The following is a 25545-nucleotide window of genomic DNA, read 5'->3' on the forward strand; positions in this document are numbered from 1 at the left end:
TGGCGGCTTTTTGCATCCACAATTCACTCTCCCGCCAATTCTTTTAAAATTCACATACTAACATTGGTTGGTTGAACTGCTCGATGTCTCTTTCCCGCACGAGTCCATCACGCTAACACGCAAGTAAGACAGCAATACACCTGCCGTGGCAGCAAATTGAGTCAGTATAAAAGCCCCCAAAGTGACTCCAGACAGATCAGTAGTGCTGCGAATTTAAACTGGTCACCGTTAGTTTAATTATTTTCATATTAAGTATTAAAGAAATGTCTCGACTAATCAATGTGGTACGTGTGGAATTTTTTTCAAGACGAATTTCTCTTATGTTTTGGTGTAGAAAAAGACACATTGTTGGGCTTTTTTTGTCATCGCGCAATGACAAGGAAACACTTGAAGTTGTTCCAAATAATTTTTCATCCATGTACAAACGAGAGAAAATGGAAAGGACTTTTTGCAGTGTGACAAACAATGTTAGATAACACAAGGAATTGAATTGGATGAAAGCTTTTGCAACGATTGATAATGTGTTTCATATCAGCAAATTTGCAATTCGCGGAATCAGCGGTGATCATTTAATTTATTTTGCCACCTAAAAGTGATATTAAATATCTAAAATTCATGTCATGGCGCTGCTGAAGTTAAATTTTAAGTGAGAGTTGCGAGTTACACGATCTTGAGATGGAAATAAAGCCCCCAGAGGGATATTTAGACCGAGAGTGTTTCCATATTTACATAATATCTATCAGTCGAATGTGGAAGTATGGATTTAACTCTTAATTACACAACCATTTTCAGGTGGTGATTTTGTGCATGGCACTTGCGGCCACGGCTCAAGACTATGACGAATACTATACGGGAAATTCAGGAAAGCCACGTCCAGCGCCAATCCGCCTGCGCCAGGGAAATGAGCCAGCTCCGACTCCTGTGCCAATTCTTAAACAGATAAACAGGTTATATAACAATTTCTGAATCTCATATGCATTCAATTGTAACTTCTCACCAGTCCGAGAGATCCAACAGACAAATTTTTCAAGCTAAACAACCTCGTAAAGAGACCTTTCACGACTTTTCCGTACTGTTCATTTTCTGCTATAAAGCTCACATTCGATACTCACCCATTGCAGATACAATGAGCATGGGTTTTTGTTTAATAAGCCAAAAAGAATGTGTGTACACCTCAATCAAGCATGCCAGAGAGAAGTTGTTCAGAGGTGCACACAGATTGTGTGTCTTCACAATACGGGCAGACTTTGTCAATGAAATTCACACACAAATTTTAATCGCTGGTGAGAAGAGCAGCTTGACCAGATGCAAAACACTCCGGGAGCATTACAATCTGTGCAGAATATGTCGAAATGCACATTGGATGTGATTGTGCATGGTGTTATGCTCATGGTTGCATTACAAAATGATGAATATGTGCTAAAGAATCATAATTTAGCCAGCGTGTGAAAGAAGATGGGTTCCCATCACTCTTGATGTGATTAGGAAATCACTCACCAAGCAAGCGCATTAGTTATATCATTTACTGCCGAACTAAGTCATTGTCAGAGCCTTCATTGACTTATTGCTGTTCCACTTTTCAGGCACAATGAAGACGGTTCTTACACGTACGGCTACGAAGGAGCTGACGGCTCGTTCAAGATCGAGACCAAGTCGCCCACCGGTGAGGTGAAGGGAAAGTATGGGTACGTGGATGAGACCGGAAAGGTGCGCGTCGTGGAGTATGGCGCCAACAAGTTCGGCTTCCAGCCGTCCGGAGAGGGAATCACCGTCGCCCCACCCACGCTAGTCGACGAGACGACCAACAAGGACGGCCTGACCGTGGACTATGAGGACGAGCCGCAGCCCCAGAAGCCTTACGTATGCAGCACGACAGCAGTGATTAAAGTGCACTTTCTCATGTCATAACACCTCTTCTAGATCGCCAGAGTGGCGCGGCCCCAGCAGGTGCGACCCAGACCCCAACCTCAGCAGCAGTTCGTGGAATATGAGCACATCCAGCCACAGGCGAGGGCTCCAGTGCAGCACGCCAGACCTGTTCAGCTGGCCAGGCAGCACTACTCCGAATCACCCGTGCCAGCGCGCGCCCAAGTCGCCGGCGCCGTGCCCGCTTCCGATGTCGTCTACTCGCGAGAGCAGCGGCCAGCTCGCCCTGATCCAGCCTACAGCCAGCGCCACACATTCTCAGGCTTCGGATCGGGCATTCCCTCCCAGCAAGACGCCAACCTTGCCTACCAGTCGCAAGCGCCGCAAGAGGTGCAATACTCTGCTCCACGAGCTGCCGTTCCCGCGCCCACATATTCCCGCCCACAGGCCGGAAGGAGCGCGAGTCTCCTCGACCAGCTGGCCAAGGACTACGCCCTGCCACAGAACGGCGCAGCTCCCCTGCATGACATCACCTTCGGATATTACTAAGTGAATTTATGGCTTGCCTTGTAACAGGCGAGAAAGGAGCCAAGAATCATCAACAAGGCTCATGACGCGTTTTGTAAATTTCTAGATAATCATTATTGATTGCTATATTTAATAAAACCTGGATTTTTTTTTAACCATTTACTTTGGGACTTGCCGAATGTCGAGGATATGTAAGCAGGTTCTGGAGGATGTTTATTTATTAAAACTTTGAAAAAGAATCACGTTTGACATGATTATATTCAGTAAGTATGAAATGACTTGAAAAATTGAGAAATATCATTATGCAAATGTTCTTCACCTTCAATTTGAAGCTCTGTTGCTGCAATTTATTATATGTAGTTGAATAGGCAAAAGCATGTTAGATGCGCGGTGAATGGAACACACTGTATCTAATATGATTGGCTTTACGCCAAGAAGTATGCAATTTCGGTAAGACTTTTGATATGTATGTGAGCATCATATTTGAGCTTTCGAAGTTTCTGCATAAATGCGGAATATTAACCAATTATAATCAAGAAATTTGAGACCGACGTGATTGTCAGACGCTGTTGGGAAGCTTCAAGTGTAATATTAATAACGTTATGAAGAAGAAGACGGATATGAAGTGTAGGAAAAACTTATGATGGATGAAATTTAGCAGATTGAAAGTGCTTCTCTGAATTTCATTGGCTCATTGTCGAGTTATGACAGGAAGCTAATTTTGCAGAAACATTTCACAAGTAAATGTGCAAAAAAGACAACAATTTCAAATAAAAACACATGTGAAAACACGTGTGTAGAACTTTTAAACCTGACGAGAATATCGGGGAAAATAAAGTTAAGATTAGGAGAATTTGCGAAGAGAAAATCCAATTAAACACTATTAGATAGATGATAAAGAAAATCGATATAAAAGAAAGTTTATGAATCATTAACTTTTTGAGACACATTTAGATCAAACATGTCTTATGATAACATCAATAAAAATAAATACGCGAATCTTTCAAAATGGGTTCGTAGATATTTATCAGAAGTTATGGGAAATAAGAGTTATAAGGAACAAAACAGGATCCAACATTTAATGAAATTGCCCTCTTAAAATCATTGAATTTTTTCAAATAAAAAAACCCCAGAAATTGTGTAATAAAGCAGGTGGCAAAATCGGTTTTCTATTAAATTATGCGAACACAAAAAAAACTATTAAAAGTAATATGTTTTATTCAATATACATTTATACATAGACTCTTCAAACATATACCTACATGTGTAAGCATATTGCATTCATAAAATGAATTTATACAATAATAAATTACAATGAGTATAAAAAGTACGTCATATTATTTACACATCGTTAACAAAATCACCTCTGATTTGTCACTTATGTTAAGTATACAAATTCTATTATACATAATTGATATCATTTTTCCTATCCACATTACAAGCTTATAGAGTAGATTTTCACCGGTACCCGCGATTCACTGCAAATCCTCGCGAGGATTCACCACGTTTGCGCAACATCCACAAATGGCTCTGCAAAAGGAAGAGAAGCATTAGATTTGGGAAGAGAAAGTTTGAGTGGCGTTAAAATGTTGGAGACAGATTTCATTCGCTGTCATACCGATAGACGTTTTGGCATTAAACGGCTGCGTCAGAACTTGACTACCACTTGGTTCTTTTCGTCAGTATCGTTCGTCTTTTCGGTCTGGGTCCATCTGTGAGTTCGTAGCTCACTGAGCGCTGTATATCGAAGTCCGCGCCACCAATCATGTGCTTTATGCTCTTGAGCTGCTGATGGTGAACTCTATTGTCCGTGGCATCGGGTTTGGAGTCCTCAACGACCGTGACACTTTTCTTTGGCAAGGCGTGTGATTGCTGGTTCTTTGCGGTCATCGCTGCGTACGTAGCGTATGGATCCTTGGGGTTGGTGAGCCAGTTGTGCTGGACACTGGGCAGGGCGGCCGGATTTCCATAAGCAGTCGTGATAGTCTGAGTCTGAACCACGCCAATTGGCGGTCCGTAGGCCTGATTGGGCCCGAGAGGCTTGAACTGTGGCACATACGACTGGGGATCTGAGGGTATGGCGTACTGGGTCAGTTTGTAATTGTCTTGAGGTGGGTGGTCAGTACTGGATGGGACTTTCTCATTCAGCACTTGTCGCAACACATCAGCAGCGCTCTGAATGGATTTCGATTGTATGTAATTCGCTGAATGTCCAGTCGTCAGTGGCGGATAATTCACATGCGAATGGTAGTCAAAGGCTTAACGTCGGAAAGATAATTAATATTAGTAATCTACCGTGATGTCTAAAATGTTGAGATGTGCACGCAATTAGTGACCGAAAAATAGTTACATAAACATCAAAATTGCTCATAATAACCAGAAATACTTTTGCTACACCCAAATTTCACTTGAAACTTATTCTCATGTCCATCTTCTTGATTCATCTCATGATTACACACAAAGTAATTCATCTCTGATCACTGATGCTCTAGATGAATCAAAATACAATCCATTATAAAGAAGAGCAGCATGAGTTATGAAATTTCTGAAAGTTGAATGATATTTTTATCTGGCTGTTTATTTGAAGTGATAAAACTTTATGTGATCTTTTCCACAGCAATTTCCCAGTCGGTTTGTGGGTGTGCTTGACTGAATTCAATAACACACCAAGAGAATTGCAATGAAAATACATGCCGGCAACTAGTTCAACTCGTTTTATGTTCCAGTAACGAGTTGGGATTTTTGAGTTGATGCTAAAAATTCCATAAGTGGACATTTCACTTTCCTTTTACCACATTAATTTATACTTTTTATACCACCCAAAGCCGCCAACACAGTCTCAATTGTCCATGTCTCGTAATTTTGGCAGCATGTACACTGTGATTTGAGTAGCAAGAGATCAACATACCCGTGGTCGGTGCTCCATATTTCGTGCTTACGTAACCCGGGGACACAGATGGTGAGCCGTAGGATGTCGTCAATGGGGCTGGGGGCAGGTATGCATGCTCGGAATGAGTGTCATAGCTGTGATGGTGCTCCACAGTGATTGGACTCTCGAAGCTAGTGAAGCCTTAAGGAGAAAAGAGAAAGGGATGTTATTGCAAAAGATGCCCGAATATCAGTTCATGATCAACAAGTTAATTTGCACAAAACTGTAGCGATATTGCTTTGGCACAGCAATTTCAATCTGATCTAATCCATACCTCTAATTCCCATCTCACATAATTTCTTCATTGATGAGCACAATGCGCGTATTGTGTAAGTGCAAATTAATATATATGTGTACCATAAAAGTGATTTGAAAAGCAACACGTGAGCACGACTACGTAAAATTTTATTAATCTGCAGTGAAACAAAGAGGCAACTAATTTCCTCTTAATCTCCATCACCACAGCGGAAAGTAAGGCAAGTGTTGCACCACCTGCAGTGTATAAAATCTCAATTTCCCTCTTCACCAAAATTTGAACCTCGCTCTTTAGCTTGTGTGGTTTTTGTGTGTCATAAGGTGAGATAGCTCAATTAATTTATTCACACTCACATTTAATAATAATCCAATTCGAAGTGTTTATGCAACATGCTTAAAAATCTCTTCGTAATTGTGTATAAAATAAAATATGAAAAAAGGATTCAGCGGAATTTTTTCCCAACACAAAATCGCCCCGGGCTTTCTTGTACGAAATCTTCGGGTAAATCATAGAAAAACAATATGAAATTCGAGTCAAATAAATTAGCGTAATTATACTCTTGGGTGTGTTGGTCGCGTACACCGGCAGAATGACTTTCAAATGAAAGTAAATTCAGGTCGTTGAGTTCACCGTATGAAATGCGCTCTCAGCCAATCTTAGTGATATGTCTTATGCGCGAGTTCATTACACCTTTGCAGAGATACTCTCGCGAGATTTGCACTCATAACAAAATACGTGAGATGAAGATCCAAAAAGTGATCATTTTTGTGAAATAGATGATTGTAAAAAATTTGTAATGAAAGTTCCTCTACTCTGTTTGCTTTATTTTACCGATTATATAAATGCTTCCTCATTGTCAGACACGCAGAAATCTTCCATGAAGGAGTGATTTCGGCGTGTAAAACTCAAAAAGAAGCGACTCTCCGTATATTGGAGTGTGTATATATTGTGTGTTAACGTCGAAGCATAAAAAAAATATACAAATTTCTCTCTCACTCTTTCTGGAGAGTCACACTTACTTTCACTGTGGCCAGTTGGACTCGAATGCTGTGAGCTTGAAGATCCACCGCTCAGCTTGGCGAAGGGATGAGGATTTGGCGGCACAAGGATGGCATTTGTGACAATCTTCTTCCCCACATTTGTAACCTTGTCTCCACTGGCGGCAATCAACTGGAAACATGAGCAATATTTGTTACATTTGTCCAGGCGTTGCACAATTTGTTGACTTCTTCAACGTGTTAAATGGCATTAAGAGCCTTTGGTGTGGCCATTTGTTCAACTGCAAATTGCATTAAAAGTGTGGCGCAAAGATGCAAAAAAACCGCACTTCTTCACATCCACTGAACCATTAAATACACTTTCTATCCAACGTGTAATTTTGGTTCGAAAACCCAATTAACGAAAGTATTTTTGTATTTCACTCTACATAATAATAGGAAGCTTTCATACCTTTCCTTTAGCACTTATCAGGTAGCCACTTCCTTTGATTAGCTGACCCTTGATGGCCGTAACGCCACCCGTGATGGCTTTCACAGCTTGGAACAGAGTGTTGAGGATGGACTTCTTCAAATGCCAAGCGTCAATCTTGATCTCTTCATGCTGAAATATGTCGAGTATTATCTCATTAGAATACATATTTGTCTTTGATTTTCCACTGAATCAACGCCACAGAAATATTCTGTGCGTGTGAAAAGTAAATAATTGGTCAAGTTCACGCAATGAAATGCAAATTGTAAACACAATTAATGGTATGGAAATTGATTAAGAAGGCTCATTACCGGTGCTGGATGGCTTTTAGAGCTGCTGCTGCCGCTGCTTCCCGCCGCAAGTGATGCTGAAGCCTGACCAATTCCACTCAGTATATGCTGTGGCAAATATAAGAAGATGCGAAGACATGAGAAAAAAAAAATGAATGCGCTTATCTGGAGCCTAATTTCAGCTGATATTTCGGAGATTTACTGTTTCTTTCTAATCAAATGTATGGCGCAATAAAATGTTATAACAATCACCTTTTTGATGCCACCAAACAAGTCAAATCCTGACCTTTTGGCTCTCGTAACATCGGACAATTTGTCAGATGCTGCAACTGGATCGAGAGAAGAGTCGCCAATTGGACTAGCCAGGAGACCAGGCAGTAACAGCACAGCACAGACGCAGAAGAGCTGCAATAAAAAAGTAAATCTCTCAAAAAGAGTCTCTTTACGTGCTAATTACTTTAATAGCCGCACTATGGGCACGAGTATGCAAAATAAGACGACAGTTCTTTTTCGCAATCGATACATTCTCTCTCGCGAGACAGGTGAGATCGTAAGATCGATGAACCTCTCGGCAAAGCCTCAAATTTGACCAACTTAGGAGCAAATTTCTAGAGTGATTTCACAATTTATGCGTATAGATATACAAAAACTGCATCTGGCAATGATAATGAATGGCAATCTTGCATCAAGTTTCACTCTGTTGCACTTTCAAATGTTTCAAAATACAAAAAGGTGTTTTTCCTCTTATTAATAAGCTTCAAACTTCCATAAATGTTCTCTAATTGTTATCACGCAATGTCAATCTATTATAAAATTCCTCATTTCCCAGTCTTTTGGACCAATTCTTGCGCAATCGCCGATCACATATTTGAAAAGTTGTAATTAACATATTACTCCAATTCGCGATTATTTATTCACACACACATACCAAGGTGTGATTCACATTATATACTGAAATCCGCTTTACCGGAACTCACATTGAAAATGAAACATCTCTTCGGCGCTGAGGCACGATTTTTCTTTTCTTTCTGCATGAGGAATTAAACCATCGCCCAGACTGATGGATATTTAATAAAATAAATACAACAATAAATGCATAAACTTATACAACAATAGAAATTATTCACTTCCTCTCACTTCAGGTATGAAATGTCACTTTCTTCTCTGCAATTGTAGTGCGTTTCATTCATAAGATTTTGATTTTCCTATCACTTTATTACTGTGACTTTAGTGTGAGCTATTAAATGCCCAAAAATATCACTATGGGGAAATAGAAGTTGCGCTTTAATGCCGGTTTTATTTGCACAATATCTCCCCACACGAGTGCGATAAATTTTATACTTTATATTTATGATGATGTATATGCGAAGAAAGTTGCCTCAAGTTCATGGTGGCAACTTGGCATCGCGCGTCCCAAGCGAAGAAACAGGGGAAGACAATTGGATGAATGTCTTTTGTGTGCCTGCCAAATTGAATCAGAGGTAATTTTGCATGCATTATGCACATTCATGGGTGGATATGTTGCATTTAGGGAGCACAAAAAGTGCCTCTGATGGCCAATAACTTCACTTGTTTCTCATAACATTTGCGTAGAAGAAATTTACACGAAAAACCGGATTTTAGATGTCGAGAGAGATGAGAAGAAGCGCGGAGTCTGTCATTGAATCGAGTGGAGAAAGTGCAGAAAAAACCAAATCAAACAACACCAACGAATGAGCATCACTCGCGCCACTTCAATTGCAACATGAAAACCATCCACTAATGAAGATATAAGTAACAATTTGTCATCACACAGCCATTTCCTGAAGATGCTACAGAACAATTACCTTCATGATTAATGAGTCGTTTCGGGGGAGGAGACGGAAAAAAGAGTCAATAACACTCCTTGGCGTTGAGATGTTCAGGGAAGAAAGTGTTGAAAAGAGAAATTGCACCAGTGCGATTATCCTTTCCCACCTCAAATTAGGTACATAGTATTAATATCACTTTTATTTCACTTTGAATGCAGATTGAACTCTTGTGCTGGATTAACTTTTTCTGACTTCATCTACATTGAATCACTTTTACTCCAATGTGCCGAAAAGTTTTGTGCAATCTCGTGTGTCTTTCTCTCGAAACTCTCTCCAAGCAACTGAATCCGAGTTGATGGCTTGTGAACATCCAATAACACAATTTGCACCTCAACGTTCACTCTCCGGCTTTCCGTCGTTTTTAAATTATTCCACTTGTGGTACTAAGAAAGAAACCAAGTGGTACACACTTTTATATAAACACATGTATAAAGATTCCCCTTTCGACAGCCCCACCTTATCAAATTCGCATCCCCACCACCGGTGAAATACGCGATTTATACCGTGTTATGGCAGCAATCTTTGCGACATTCAAAGGACAAAACCCCCTTAAAATCATAGTCTTTGCAATTACCTTATGAATATTTTCAGGGTTTCCCAACGAGCGACACCATCAGTACAGTACTTATGTAGGGAAAAGCATGAGGTATTAGATTATTAGATGGATCACAAGTATAGCAAAATTGAATTGGTGTTTTGGTTCAGCGCTTTATGAAATTGACACATTCGTCAGTCAAGAGATTTCCATGATTTCCATAAAATAAGAGACATGGCATTGTATGAATTATTAGGTCCAGTTGATGGTTCAAATTACGTACAATTAAATTGGCATTACCGTAAAAGAAGTACAAAACGCTTTTACTTTTCCCTCCCATCGCATAATCCTCTCTAAATAAGCAAAACAGTTTTCGGAAGTATCATTCACAGCGGGTATTACTTCATTGTGCGGTTGAAGAGCAGACGCGATATTGGATATCTATTTATCTCCATCACAGATTTATGCATAACTTCCGTGAAATTGCACGAAATTTCTCAACTTCGATTCACATTGATAAGATGATGATGGATTTCAGTTTCGATGCTCTTCAGCCGTTACGAAGTGGAATTGAATCGAAGAAAAACCACATACTTTTAGGCGCACTTCGGCAATTCAAAGAGGCTCCAAAGATGGTACTTCTTCGTCTCAACAGACATTTTGACCCGTTGTCCAAGATCACATTTGGCAATAAAATGGAATTTCCTATCATAATTGATAATTGTATCTGGACTACGTCATTGCGTTATTAGATTACATAGCGAAAGAAGAGTGCTTCTTGCAGTTAACATTCTTTGTTGATGAAAGCATTCTTAGATCTGCTATATATGCCGATCGATGAATTGGCATCGCTTCTAGTTTGTTTCTGAGCTTTGACTAAAGAACAAGTGTATTATTGAATTAAGTTACTTTCTCGTTGTGATATGTGCGATACCAATTCAGTGGTCATGCAAATAAATCGTGTTCCGTACCACAAAATTGTGATCATTTTATTAGTATTTCACGTAATGGTAAAAATATTGGCAAATTGCTCAATAGAAAGTTTGACATTTACCTAAAATAAATCATGGCTTTTCGCAGTCTTTTGACGTTCTCGTGAATGCAGGAAAATTCAGAATTACAGTGCTGAAGAGTTTTAGGGTAAATCAACCACGCAAGCAATCTTCTTCTTGATTTCTCACGAGTGATTTTCTTTGCAAAGCTTCGCCTGGATAACAATGGAGTGAGAAATTCAACTTTGAACCACGATTGGCGATGTTCTGCTGAGAATATTCCCCAATATGATTGTCAAAGGAATCAGAGTGATGTGCCAAATCCCAGGATGACGTTCTGCCTCAAGGATTCGAATTATCCGCAGCAACTCATCGAACGTCTTTTATCGGAGAACATTGATTTGTACCACGGGCAACTCACCAACGACCGTGCGACGGCGCCGGAAGTCTCAAGGAGCGGTTATGTCGACGAGGAATCATTTTGCAATTACCAAGAAACGAGGATTTATCCGCAGCGTGCGTTGAGCAGGCAAAATAAGTGGCTGACTATAGTGAATTACAAGGAATTCGCGCAATCCGTCAGAGTGGAATACTGCATGTTAGTATCCTTTTATTAATACCTTTAAGATTTTGCTGCAAACATAAGTCTAATAGCATTTGTCAGGATTTCCTTCGAACATCATCATTTTCAGGAAAAAAAATTTCATGATCAAAAGCAAATCTTTTTGACAATCAAATCTTCATTTTCAGAAACGAAGGTGAAACTTGCAGCTATCGTCACTTGGTTCGCGACGGAGTGGAAACATACTGCAAAACAAAGTATATTTACAGGCAACTTCTGTCGCTAAATGAAGATAATCAACTAGAGATCAATTATTTTCTATTGCCCTACTGTTGTAAGTGCTACTTAAGGAGCCATAATTGATGAATTTCCTAATAAATAAAGCCTACTAATTTTTTGACCAGGCACTGTATTTGCAGTTTTTCTGTGTAGTTTTCTTATCGTATTCACACAGGTGCAAACATATGCATGCAAGTGAGTAAAAGTGGTCGTGCGTCCATACAGTAAATGCATGAATTTAATGATATGCGTTTATCATCAATAAACAATAAAGCAACTGATATATTAAAATTCCAGAAGCAGAAAATGTTTATTTCAGGATCAAATCAGAAGTGTTTTAAATTTGTGTATTTTTTAGTATTATGGTAAATGCAAAGCGATCGAATTGACTCCAATTTCCAAGTCAAATCCACACTGAAACTGAGTTTTCTCAGGAAAAAACTGCCTCTTTTATATGAAAAAAATTGCAAATATAAATTCAGGTTGGCAGAAGGTCAAAAGTCTCAAGCTGCAAAAGTAAAAGTACTGCGATTTAGGTTAAAACCAAATCCTCGAGTCTGTCCGAAGGCTCACTTTTGGCTTTGTCGTAAAAAATAGCGACACAGCGACAAAAATGTGAATAAATGGAGATCCGCGGACTTGTGACTGTTCACTGACTGTCTGTGTAAGTGGACACATTACTATCGTTTATTGGTAAAAGTTGGGATTGTCTCCGGCAATTGGCACAGTCTGAGGAGTTTCTGAAGAGCCTTTGGTGACCGTCGAAATCAGCCCCTCCACTTTTACCTGTTGGCCGGGTTTGAAGCCAGTTACAACTTTTCCGTGTTTGCGACAAGATCACTTCATCAGTCTGTGGACGAGCAGTGAAACGCTGAGACTATGTGAAAACGTTCTCGCGCTCAACATCACGTTTCGCAATATTATTTTTATCATGTTTGAGTGAATCAGTGGGGAATTTTCACGAAAAGTGTAATTGTGAGATATAAAAAGGAAAATCTCGTGGTGTGATTCCAGCAAAAGGTGCTTTACGAGCGAAATATCAAGGCATGATTAACATGCAATTTCATCTAATTATTCTCTTTGGACTTTTTATGGTAATTAACCATATATTCAATCTATTATTATCATATTCATAAATTCAATGAATAGTGAAAAGTCGTCTAATGAAGCACACTTTCTGCCAATACACAGTGTTTGGTGGAGTTTTTTTTTTGGTTTCACCTTTTGTGACAGTTTAAACTACTTATCATCCGAAATGTGTTGTGTTTACCATTAGTCAACTCAAGGTTAAAGCCACACAATTGCAAGCTTCAATTTTTTAAATCTGTCGTGCACACTGCTAAACAAACCAGTTTAGCGTGTGCTAATGGCTAAAAAACTTATTATATCGCTCAATTTGTTCGGTATTTTTTCTCGAAAAAGTCCCTCAAATTTGAGAAATTCACCCGCACTCAACAACACTCTTGTTTGGATAATTATTTAGAGAGCAAGAAGTCGGCAATTTGGTAACTGTAAATTAGTCTCTCAGGCCTAAATGCTCGTTGATGGCTCAGGTAAACGAGAAAAGAGTCAATCCTCTGAGCAATAATACAGAGGAGTGGCAATGCCGAATTGCCCTTAGTAAGTTTGTTGGCCCTCTTGAAATTGATACAGTTAATGTATGGATAAATTTGATGAAAATCCACTGAAATTTTATGATGAGAACGTTAAATATTCATTTTTGCTGAAATTCAAAGAATTGTGTTGAAGCCGTTAAAAATATTCTATCGCGATATACAAACAGAAAATAGGAAAAAGCCGGGCATTTTTGATCCACCAAATCTGGACTTTAAAATACAAATCACTCGAGTAGAATTGAATGAATCCTTATCAGACAGATTGTAATTTCAAACTCAAGTTTTCACATTTCTGTTCTAAAGAATGACAATTTTCATGAGCAAAATGTGTCAAGCAGTAAGAATGTTGGGGAACACAACGGTATTTCTATAAAATCAAGCATAAATTTTAATATTTCACACACTTAAGAGCGATTTTAATATTAATTGAATGATTTCGTGAATATCGATACCAGAACGTGTGTTTCTGATAAGTTGTTTGCCTCTTGAATTTACATTCTTGTTCACGTTCTTGTAGCTAATTAAATGAATGTGAACTTTTCATTGTGTTTAGTTTCTTGTTTTCTACTTTGCAACAAAGTTGCCATTTTTCTAGCCTAAATGCACCGTCACGATTGAGATCGTGAAGCACTAATAAGCGTGCCCAAAATTCCCTGCTCTCCTCTACATTCCGAGAAGCTTAAGTCGCATCGTGCTAATTTTCATCTTATTGTTTGACTTTGACTTGAGTATTTCTGGTGACAGCGTTCACATTACCAATGAAAGTGAATTTTTATTGGCTCCACAATCGTTTCCCAGTAGAGATGTTAATCGTTCAATGACGATTAAGCGGCCAGAGCGAGAGGTGACTTGGAAGATTTCAAAAATAGCGTGCATTTTTTTTCGTAGTCTCTTCAACCGTCAACAGTTTATAAGTCAGCATGTGTATGAATATAAAATTGTTTCAGAAGAAGTGTGGAAAAAACTCGTTTGAAATATATACTTATCTGCCGCCTTTTTTGCCTCAAAATTGTCATATGTGACTCACGTTAAGTAACAACTCTATCAAACATTGAGCTTAACAAGACAAGCAGAGCTTTGTTGTGGGCCTCTTCATTCTTGATTGTTTTTGGCGAGCTCCACACACTTGACGTCTTTTGGCATTCTGAACACACTTTACTCTGGAATACAATAAATTTACATTTGCAGTGCAAACATAAGTAAATTGTGTGCGAATTCTCGGTAATGCTGAATTCTTTTTGTGTGTGCTGCAGGCCAATGTGTCAGGATCGCCATGGCCAAGGCGTCTCTCGGTGTCGTTCATACCGAATGGCTCGGGTAGCGCGTCCAAGGGGTTCAGGAGGAGCGTGACCACAGACGCGAGCGATCAAATGGTGTTCCTCAGCAGCGAAGAGCTGTCCAATGAGTCGGACATTGAGGCCCGAGTCTCGGTGGTGCCGAAAAGGACTCGCCCAATAAGGCCACCAAGCTCGAACTACTCAGAGTCACCAATGCAAATTTATAGGGATGAAAATGGTGAGCTTAAATACAAATATGAACCATCAAATCACGTGAACAGTCATGTAAGCACCATAAAACCAGACTCATCCTCTGCAACGCGAGGTAAGCGAGGTAATTACCTGAAATTTGTATTTAGGCATGAAATCCATATTCACATAAGGCCAATTGTCGGGACGGAGCTCAGTTCATTCAACCAATTATCACTTGTTTTCCTCTGTGAATATCCGCTGGATTCTGGTACTTGAGATTATCCGCTTTTCTGTGCTTTCTTTGCTCTTTAATTTAGGTATTGCGGCAGTTTTTTTCCTTTCAAATATGCCTAGATATTACTTTGCGGGGATAATGGCTCTGGTTTATTGGCACACAGCATTTCATTTATTCGCACGCATCAACTTGATATAAGGTCATTTAGTAATCTGTCGACTATCATGCCTTTCAGACAAGATTTACTTTCCAGAGGAGAACAACTACACAAGTCCTCCGAAAATCCCGAAGCCTGGATGTGCAAGAGATTCAACGTTTTGCCTGGAAGATCACACTTATCCCGCATCTCGCATTGAAACGCTCCTAGAGAAGGACTACAAGCAGTATGCAGAGTTCCTAACTGAGGACTATATCACCGCAGATCTGACGCAACGTAATGATATTCCGGGCGAGGAGAGTCTGTGCGAGAGCTATGAGAACAAGGTGTATCCGAAATCTGGCCAGAACAGAGATAATAAGTGGCTGTACATAATAAATCAAAGCAACTTTACACAAGGTGTAAGAATAGAGGAGTGCAGGTAGGAATTTACCGAACCACTGGTGCACTTATCCTCAAAATCCTCACCTTTTTCTCCTTGTTTTCAGGCGAAGTGGCCAGTCTTGCTCCTTCTCCACACTCTTCCCGACAAATTACGTCTCGGAGTGCAAGCAAAAGTATCAATATCGCCAATTGCTGGCCCTCGACGAACGAGGGGAGATCATAAAAGACTTCTTCAGATTACCATCTTGCTGCAAGTGCTACGTTCGGCAGGTCTAGGAGAAGGTTCATCCTCAAATTGTGATATACCATTAATTCATCTAGTGATATTCCAAGCACCAAGACGCACAATTCAATAAATGAGAGAAACGTTAAATATCCAAGAAATATTTACCGGGCAATAACAGTTTCCGTGTAAGTTAATTTATTGTCGTTTGTCATATTACTTACATGCATTTATGACATGATTTTTTCTTAGAGAGAAAATAAATCAGGATTTGAGTAAAGCTAATGGTGAAAATTTGAATTCAGAAATTGTAATTAAGACTACATTAGAAACTCATCATCTATGGAATAATACTAACACGAATTAGTAGTTTTTTGCTAGATTCTCTTTTATAGTTTATACTAGTCGATGTGAGTAAAATTTGTAGCAGGTACAAAGCAAGTGAATGTAAAAATGAAATTGCGTGTAAATAAATAAAATAGCCCAAGAATGGAGATGTCAGTCAGCGGCATAATATGTATAGTGTCGAATAAAAAGGCGATAGCAATAAATTCGTGTCGTTACAAGAACGCAATTTGTTTGAAGGTTATTTGCTATTTTGCAAACGCATGGAGAAAAAATATGTGGAGCTGCAATGAAAGCGCTCCTCCGGCTGTCACTTGACCACTTTCTTTTCGCTAAGTCGATGCAGCGTCTTAAAACTCGGCCACAAGATGCAATTAAAATGCTAATAACATTTAACATATTCACACCTCCGATATGAGCTCTCGTTTTAAATAAATCGGAGAAACATCATGAATATCTTGAGTGACATTGAAAATTTAATATTTCTCTGGTCACTTTGTCGATGAGACTCATTCTTTGTCCAAGAGAATTTGCTGTAATTTTTCTGGTAAATGATTGTGATGAATTCATATTGAAAGTTAAAATCGATCATCCAACTTTACCTCTTTAATACTTAATAAACTTACCTTTGAAGCCAAGAACAGCTCTAGGAAAACACTCAAAAATATCTTCAATAAAATTTATTTATTCCTTCAACAGAGTCTACAAAATTCACACATTTCCAGCTATGGGAAAAACTGGGTAACCACAAATCTTCTCTTCCACGCCTAAAAATTATAAAAGCCCTACTATTCAATGTACTACAGGTCAATGTATGATAAATTGGGACGTAAATCTAAGGAAAGTTTCAATGGTTTCAAGGGAGGAAACATCGGTACAACGGTCACATGAATGTACACTATGTATGTATGTATTCTTCTGTGATAATTCAAAGTCGATATGTCAGATTTCGAGCGCCAGTGCTCGAAAACGCAAATCTACCGCATCTGCGACTCATAGCGTGTCTTGGCTATTATCATGTTCTCTCTCGCATCACCGAAGTAGTGTTGTCTCCGCACACGAACAGGGTGTCTGAAAACGTTGGCGAGAGACGCGATTAATAATTGACTTTCATTCTCACTGAGTGGATTTTACCGGCAATATTGGTGTCTTGCCGACAGCCTTCCTCCGTGAACTGATGTATGTTGTGCATGTGTTGACACGATGTAACTGAGAGGTTTCGTCGATTCCTGGAACCGAGATTACATCATGAGATATTTTGGCTTCGAGAAGTCACAATGAGAAAGTGGATTCTATTAATCATACTATAGATATTTCTCTATTACAGAACAAGAGATGAATAAAATGACCTAAGAAAGCTCACATCACCAAAGACAATAAATAAAATCCATCTGAAGAACACACAACTTTATCACATGACTCTGCTATATAGATTACTTGATAACTCTCTATACTAGAATCAATCTTCCATTTCCTGTGTGCAAAGCAACAAAAGCTTTCTCTGCCGAATTTCGGCGTGTGTTGAGAGAATAGAATTAAAAGAAAATAGTGTGCATAATCCTGATGTAACACTGAATTCAGAGGATCTATCCAATTTAGCGATGCGCTAATCCTGGACGTTCATGTCATGCAGCGGAGCTTTGAAGCTCTGGGCATCATTTTCTGCCAAATGAATTCCCTTACGACACACTTTCAACATTCATACAGCCGATTTACGGTTGAAAGCTCTTTTCTGTGATTGTGTGCATTGCATATTTCCGCTTAAGTTCTTAGGCGATGAAATATTAGAAAATATTTCTCCACAGCTTCCCATTGTGTAACACTGAAGTGCTCAGCAATTCAGCCTCAGAAGAAATAGCAACATCCTTGCCATCCCATCGCACACTCACACACACATACACCAACCCAACTATGTGCACGGAATATATTGAACTTTTAACTTACTTAGGGAGAGAATTTACTTCTTGCTAAATGAAGCAAAACACCGCAAAGCCAACAAAAAGGCAACATTACATAATTGGCTCTCTCTCTTGATGTGTTTCGATAAATTAAATTTGGAATTTTTCGCCCAAGAAAAATCACACATACAGCATCATAGGTCATAGCAATTTGTATTCTGCGGTTAGGCGTTCCAGTTTTCAGTTTCTCCAAATTTGTATCTCTTCAAATATTTTATACTCAACTTTTCACGATGTAAAGTAGAGAGTCGAATATGCATGCTAATTAACAGAGTATTCAAGGACTTTAGAATATGCGCGACATGTTGTGATATTAATTCGCTGTATTGTTACGAAATTGCACTCAAATAAACCTCAAGTATGCCGATAAACAAACTAACTCCAATCGATACACGCTCAATTTCTATGCAATAAACATCACGGAAAATTGTGACTACAAAAGGATTTCTCAACTATTTCAAGACTTCCTGCTCGCGAGGAGCGCCGCTGGAAGCTTAGAGCTTTATCGCCGTAAATACGGATTCAATGTAAATTTATAACTTTCCTCCGCACACACGTCGCACAGAATGATGGTGAGGAAACGCTAAAGCGTTGGTAAGCATACAAAATTCAGGGTGAAAACAGATTCTGGCGCCCGAAGACAGGAAATATATAAAATATTATGCCTCTTCGTGGGCACTGAAATATTCACTTCATAAACTGATATTTTAAAAGAATGGAATGCGAGCAGACATTCCACATAAAGAACCCCAGATTGACAATCGCGTCGACCCTTTTATTCTTGGAAATTCTACGCAATAAGCGACTCTTAGCGGATTACCGTATCAGTGAAGCCTCAATACACAAATCATTGTACATATGCAGCATTCATGCATCATAGATAGTCTCCTTATGTGTACATAAGGTAGGCCGAGAGAAGTATTAAACCTTTTTCTATGGCACAAGTGGGATGGGCCGCGAAGAAGTATCAACAGTATGATGAATTAGGTTCAGTATCTTTATCCTGTTGATAGCGTGTATATCGAGGCTCTCGAGGCAAGTCTACGATCTTGGGTGGGTTTGAGCAGCTCGGGCGCTCTCATGTAATTTTATTAGGACACTTGTGCAAAGCTCCAGTGAATTATTCTGCTTAACACCCTGCAGTGGAAATCCATATGCACGAAATTTCCTAACTTGTTCTTCATGTGAGATTTCCTCTCTGGACGACTGTGGAAATCTGCTGTGAAATACACCCAATCCGGTCCATTGGCACTCGTATTTAGTATATGAATTAAATAATACCTACAGGAAATGTCCCTAAAGCCTTCGCAGTTTAAAGTCTCCCTTTGTACGGCTTGTTATTAAATCTTTTATAAATTTTGGAGCAGTTTCGGTGAAATGGGAACGTGACTGGAATGAAATTAGACGCAATGAAAGTGCGACGAATGCTTTTTACTATCCCTCAAGAACCCAAAGGAGAATAATAGACAATGAGGAACAAAAAGCGAAGGTTTAACAGGCTTCGACACTTTCAAGATAGAGAATGATTTAATATTTATCGTAGGCGAGAACTCACAGCCACCGGAAAAAGCTATACTTTCGCCCAGATTGTCTTTACGGAATGAAACCCGAGATTCATTAAACTTTCTTGCTGAGGGGGATCAAAATTATTTACTCTGCCAAATACCCCTGGTGTGACAAAGAAGTTTTCAATTATTGCGCCATTGAATTTAAAATTACTTGCCCATGAAGCTTATAGACATCTTCTTTTGTGATCCGTCTGTTACCCAAGATATTACATAGTGATGTACGAAACTTCCCTATTCAATGTTATTATATTTCACGAGAGGTGAAATGCAAAACTTTTGCGAGATGAGATGCTAACATGCCTGAAAATGTTGACCATTGTAACCTTAAAGGCAATTTCTTTCGGTGTCATAATCGAGATGAATATCTTCTGAAATTTAAATTTTAAATACATCAGGCATTTTGTAATTGAATTGGATTCACGCGAGAGAGAACATCTCGCGAACGCCCATAATTAATTTGCTATTAAACGATTCGCGTTAAGGAAATTAATATCTTTGCATCAACTGCTGTAAATGCGAAACAAGAGAGAGTTGGGCAATTTAAGGTAGTACAATTTCTCCTTGTATTTTTGTCGTGAATCATATGAGTTTCTTTTGCACTATAGAAGAACTTCTCAGACAAAAGAGTTCTTTATGATGAAGCGTAATGAGATTTAAAAACGCAAATTGCTTTTTGCTAAGACTATTGTAACTCAAAAAGACATCTTCTCATTGGAACGAGTTGAAGTTTGCAAATTATTTTCCATAAATCCCTCACAAACGTCATAAAATAAGAATTTTCATCGTAAATTGTCTTATTTTTGGCAATTTCAATTGAGATTGATGGCATTTTCTATACAATAGACACAAAAATAGACTCACAATAGACGGATTTGAATAATTGAGCGAGACATCTCGAGTTATTATTGTTTTCATCGCGGCTTAGCATCGCGCTCTCAGCGCACAACTTGAGTTTACTCAGAGAAATTGCGAGAGTTCTTAAGCGTTACGCATTTTTATCATATTGTGAGAAATTTAAAGATAATCTGTTGATAATAATAATTTTGCTCAATTCATTTTATTGCTCAAACTTCAGTTTTCACTTTAAGAATTCATATCAGTTCATTCTATAATGGCCATCAGTAAGCTCTTACGATACAGAGTGCTGCAGCCAACGAAATGTACTTTCAAATAATACGTGAGCAATCTACGTAACGCTATAGTGACACGACAATTCTATGGCTGCAGCAAAAGCTGAAGATGTGGACTGTTTTACGATGGAATATATAAAAGTTGGTCTTTATGTGAAATTCGAATTTTGTACCTTCTGCAATATACAACAACAGGACAAGGCAAAAAGACACACTGCTAGGAGCAAAAGAGTTACAACAGCGAAGCCTTTCCATAAGAAATAAAGGAGGAAATAAATACAGATTTCTAGTGCTGAATTGAACATTTTCAAATCCTACCCAAAATCGGTGCTATAATAGATTTTGAAGCTTTCTCGCATTGCAAAATGAATAATAAGTGTCCGAAAGAACGGAAAAGTGCATAAAGAAAGGACAGAACGTGATAAGAATGCATAGGAACATAGTATGAACATTGACATCGGTTTGTAGAGTGGCACCTAATGCGTATTCGGGTCTTCCGCGTGAGACCACCACCTGTTCCATTTAAATTGTCGTTCATCTCACCAGTGAGCGCTAGGCCGCCGGCCCCGATGCTACCGCCGCGGCCGCGGGCGCACTGTCGGACGCACCAGCACCGCCGCACGAGTGGGATGTCGTGGAGGACCTTCATGAAGCCCAGGCGGAAGCGTTCGTTCATGTAGCAATAAATAATTGGGTTACAGCAACTGTGAGCCATGGCCAGCCAGTGGCATCCGAACCAGAAGTAGGGAAGCAGTTGCCACGATTGGACCTGCTCGTCGTCCAGGAGTAGCTTAAAAGAAAAGTGGCAAGTCAAGGGTTGAAAAATGTGCTGTGCGACAAATAAAAAGCTGTGGGCGTTCTAAAGGATACTTTATTTCCATTCGTTTTGATATCAAGCCGAGAAATCGATTCTTCTCAAATTGGTAATTGCCCATATTCCCACTGATGTTTCACCCCTTTTCTCCTAAAGCTGCCTAATGTCGCACATAGTTTTATGTACTCTGACAGGCGCAAAAGTGTCCATAGTAACTAACATAAATCAAATGGTGAATGTGTCTCGCACACTGCCTAATTGGTATAATATTCCAAATTGGCAAATTCGGAACTTTGACTGATAAATTCCACCGCACGAAATTCCCCCTCTCTCTCTCGCTCTTTTTCCCGATATATGTACAATAGTTATCGAACAAGATGTCATTTGACGCGAAAATAACCAAGTGGAAAAGAATCAATATTGCTTTGTATTATTTGCCAGCCAATTCAACCCAATTTTGTTGTGAATCAATGGTGCGACAGAGCCCATTAAAAAGCGGACCTTTATCCGCCCCGGAACAGCACATAAATTATAATTAAAAATAATCCAAATAAAGTAATACTTTCAGCGAGCTGAATAAAATTTTTCACTGGGAATCGCTTCAAATGGAAGCACAGTGCGTATCTTATTAAATAGCATTAACAGAGATGACGTAGAAGGACTCACCACTAAAATGTTAAAGGGAAGCCAGCACACTGTAAACACAATAACGACGGTCACCATCATTTTAATCATCTGTGAAAACAAAGATATAAAATTACTACATATTTTCCCAGTGCAAATTGACGTCGAGTGCAGAAGACCATTTTTATTGGCCTCCTGTTGACACTTTAAAGCCACACAAACACTGCCCATACATAAATGCAATTGAAGGAATATTGTGTTCACAACTTCTCAATTAGTTTTATTATATCACGTGTGAGGAAAATTTTGAATTGAGCTTCATGTGTACAGAGTGGAATATTTTCCTACTTGTTTCTCTGTATGGCAAATATGTAGATTAGCAAAACATTTTTCATGAATTTTCCACTCTGCAAATACGTGAATCACTCGAAAAATTCCAGTCAGTCAGGAGAGATTTTGCACACAAGATTTCTCACAACTCATATTCCAAGCGATAAGTACACAAAGACTATGTAGATCGCGCGTACATAAAACGGAGAACCTTTCTGATTTCCAGTAAACATGCTTTGGTCAATATTGGAATGTAATTTGGGTGCAATTGATTGAAAACCCACATCGATTCTTTTGCCAACATCAAAAGAGAAATATTTCATATACACATTTGTATGTGTAACTTTAAACCCACATTTCCTGAATTGGCAAAAAAAGCAAAGCCCTACCTTTGTATGTAATATTCATGCCTTGGAAAATAGATTATGGCCCTGCTAAGGGTTGTAATAAAATCTAATTACGGAAATGATTAAATTCTCCTCCACCCACTCTAGACGAGATACCTGAACTTTTTCGGCATTGTCTATTTAAAACTTTATTATGAAGCAATGCCAAACAGAAAGAAAAGTCAACAAGCTGCCCAGAAATATACACAAGAAACTGATACAAGAGCTCGAGGGGATTTTTTTCTCAGTCTACTCAAGTTTTCAAGAGTGTTTGTTTCATATTTTGAAATTTTAATTTAATACATATTGACACACTTAAAGTCTGTTCCACATGCTTTATTCTATTGTTATCGAACTCTATTTTCGTAAGATGTGTATTTTCCACGTAATAAATGAAAAATGGATTTAGCATAAGAGTGTTGAAAAGAGAAACTTTGAAATTGAATCCTGGCTTGATATATTTATGAATCAAATATTTCTGCAATAAAAGTGATGGTAGAAAAGTGCATAAAAAAATGCGGCCAAATAGCATGTCGACATTTCATTTCACTTTCATTTACATTACATTCCAGGAATAGCCAAAATTCTCAATAATTGTGCACCAAAAAAAACCCCAAATTTTAAGCTCCGCGGTTTTCAATGAAACTCCCCAAAATCGTCCAATACTTGCAAATTTTAGATAGTTTACAAAGGATCTATTTTTTCAATACAATAGACAAATATTTTATAGAAATGATCCAAACTTCTCGAGAGATAAGTCTATACTCTTCAGAGGAAGATATAACAATCAATTTTGCAAACAATTTGTTCAGAAACTTCTCCATACAACATTCATTCTATACATAGTGATCGATTATATTCATCCTTGAAGCATAAAGCAAAATGCTTGGTCACGTGTTAAAATTCTACAGGACTTTTAGAAGGTAATTTTCAGGCATGCGAGACAATTTCCCAGTCCTCGAGCACAAAATACTCTAGGCAATCAGTATAGTACATAGTGAGAGATGAGAATGCAATCAGAAGTCTTGTATGCTATGTATATGTTTGTGTAGATTTATTCCCAAAAGACATTACACAATGATTGAAACTCTCGAGTGTTTTTCACCTATTCCGATGGCAGCAAAACAAGATTCTTGTGCTGGGGGCAAATTTTCCACTTCCTGACTGGTACTATGTAATGTCTTGTGTAAAGGAGGGCGGAAAGAGAGGAAAACGATTGTTTATCGAAGTGGAAGTCAACTTTTATTGAGCAGGGCACTTTAGTCATAAGCAAGGCAAGCGCCTTTTCGATGAGGAAAATATTAGTGTTGGACCCTTTCGCATATCGCAGGGCATCGTGTATGAGGAAAGAAATATTACATTAGTTCCCTATGATAAAACATACATGGAGTAAGTTTCGGCCAAGATGAGTGTGAGCCTCAATATGCCTCATTGATTGGCGATTGAACTTCTGACATCCACTCTTTTTGTCGCTTTTCTCAAGCTTATCTTCAATCGCTACCAAAGAAGAGTTTTTTTTTCTGCCAATGAGACTCACTCGATTCGCTATTGTCGTTTGACAAATTATTAGTTATGCAGATTAATAGTCGATAAATCGAATTAGAGCCACATCACACGTTTTGGACAATTTGATGGCTGGACAATAAATCTCACAGTGCAGTCTTTGAGCGTGTTGACGATGAAATGGACTGGGAAAACGGAAAAAGTCAGTGGCAACATGCAAAGTGGAGAAGTGAAGTGATTTGCAAATAAAAATGACGACTTCTGTGCTCCATAAAAGTGAAATATAGCCAATTTTCCATAAATTTTCCGTCCAGAATGATGTATGTTCTCAAATGCACAACATCCGTCTCTGAAAATGCATACCAATTAGTAGCTTGTGATGGGTAAAAAGCAGGAAACAGAATCGATACACATATGCCGGAGTGTGTGTGGAGAGGCTTCTCGTGGAGAATTCAATTATTTTGATGGTCTTGCGATTCGCTGAAGCTCATGATGACAATGGTGTGAAGTAAAGAAAGTGGATTTTGCCACAAAATGTTTCACATTCATTCACACCTATAGAGAATTCTCAAATTGGCGTGCCGGGAGAGTTGCAAAACACTTCGATTGCCAATGACGTGGGGAGAAAGGAAAATAAGGAGGTTGGTGGTATATTTAACCGTGTAAATAATGCCTTTGAACTGGTGTAACACCACAGAGAGTCGTGAGAGTTAATGACATAGAAAATGTTTCATTGAGAACTAGAATCTGGCTTTAAGGTATTTTTACAGCATCAGGTTTTCGTTTCTTCTCAACAAAGGCAAGTCACGCTTCTTCTTCATCTCTCTCTCTATACACACACACAAACACTATTTGGTATATAGACGAAAATGCAACTACACCTCTTGGGGAATTTTATAGGTTAATGACATTCCAGGTTGATTTCGGTGGCTGACTAGCTTGGAGATTAAAGTCATATTGTTCACTTTGAGGGATTCTCAAACGGTGATGGCTTTGGTGTAAACTTTAAACAATAGCATCAGAGACATAATGTTTCGCACATGGAAATGGGAGAGACACTCAAATGCTTGATACAATATACTTTGTTTGTAGCTTGAGGGATGATGCTATCAAACAGAAAATACATTGATTGGATGATGTTTGGCTATTAATGGATCGAAATTGCTTATTGCTCTTCATGCTGTGTTACTTAAGATAGTCCTCCATTTCCTGAAAGAACACACTTCCCAAGTATATCACCAGTCCATGG

At 38.8% G+C, this 25545-nt stretch overlaps 4 protein-coding genes across 8 annotated transcripts in view; 2 read left to right on the top strand and 2 right to left on the bottom strand.

Annotated features, from left to right (window-relative positions):
- Positions 1-203: 203 nt before the first annotated feature.
- On the top strand, positions 204-2549 carry LOC132257724 (uncharacterized). Its single transcript, XM_059754745.1, has 4 exons — positions 204-284; positions 793-947; positions 1584-1860; positions 1921-2549. Exons 1-4 carry the CDS (start codon positions 264-266, stop codon positions 2413-2415), a joined length of 948 nt encoding a protein of 315 aa, XP_059610728.1. The 5' UTR covers positions 204-263; the 3' UTR covers positions 2416-2549.
- A 1269-nt stretch (positions 2550-3818) lies between these two features.
- On the bottom strand, positions 3819-12232 carry LOC132257987 (uncharacterized). The gene is made up of 8 exons (XM_059755075.1): positions 12128-12232; positions 7589-7741; positions 7358-7444; positions 7029-7178; positions 6599-6749; positions 5303-5464; positions 4013-4652; positions 3819-3924 (listed from the first exon to the last, which is right to left on the bottom strand). The coding sequence occupies exons 1-7, from the start codon at positions 12230-12232 to the stop codon at positions 4054-4056; spliced, it is 1407 nt and encodes a 468-aa protein (XP_059611058.1). The 3' UTR covers positions 3819-3924; positions 4013-4053.
- A 145-nt stretch (positions 12233-12377) lies between these two features.
- On the top strand, positions 12378-16189 carry LOC132257432 (protein spaetzle). Its single transcript, XM_059754321.1, has 4 exons — positions 12378-12648; positions 14424-14781; positions 15110-15452; positions 15520-16189. The coding sequence occupies exons 1-4, from the start codon at positions 12601-12603 to the stop codon at positions 15689-15691; spliced, it is 921 nt and encodes a 306-aa protein (XP_059610304.1). The 5' UTR covers positions 12378-12600; the 3' UTR covers positions 15692-16189.
- A 459-nt stretch (positions 16190-16648) lies between these two features.
- Positions 16649-25545, bottom strand: part of LOC132257918 (RYamide receptor) — a 36320-nt gene continuing 27423 nt past the window's right edge. For 3 of the 5 annotated variants that reach the window (XM_059754976.1, XM_059754975.1, XM_059754977.1), the window contains 4 exons: positions 22120-22188; positions 21183-21429; positions 17118-17212; positions 16649-17054 (listed from right to left, as the gene is read on the bottom strand). In XM_059754976.1, the coding sequence (XP_059610959.1) occupies positions 17016-17054; positions 17118-17212; positions 21183-21429; positions 22120-22188 (450 nt within the window). In that variant the 3' untranslated portion in view covers positions 16649-17015. The remainder of the gene's footprint in view (positions 17055-17117; positions 17213-21182; positions 21430-22119; positions 22189-25545) is intronic. The other 2 variants (XM_059754978.1, XM_059754979.1) reach the window with 2 other exon arrangements.

This window comes from Phlebotomus argentipes, unplaced genomic scaffold (genome assembly GCF_947086385.1).
Source record: "Phlebotomus argentipes unplaced genomic scaffold, Phlebotomus argentipes genome assembly scaffold_4, whole genome shotgun sequence".
Taxonomy (NCBI): domain Eukaryota; kingdom Metazoa; phylum Arthropoda; class Insecta; order Diptera; family Psychodidae; genus Phlebotomus; species Phlebotomus argentipes.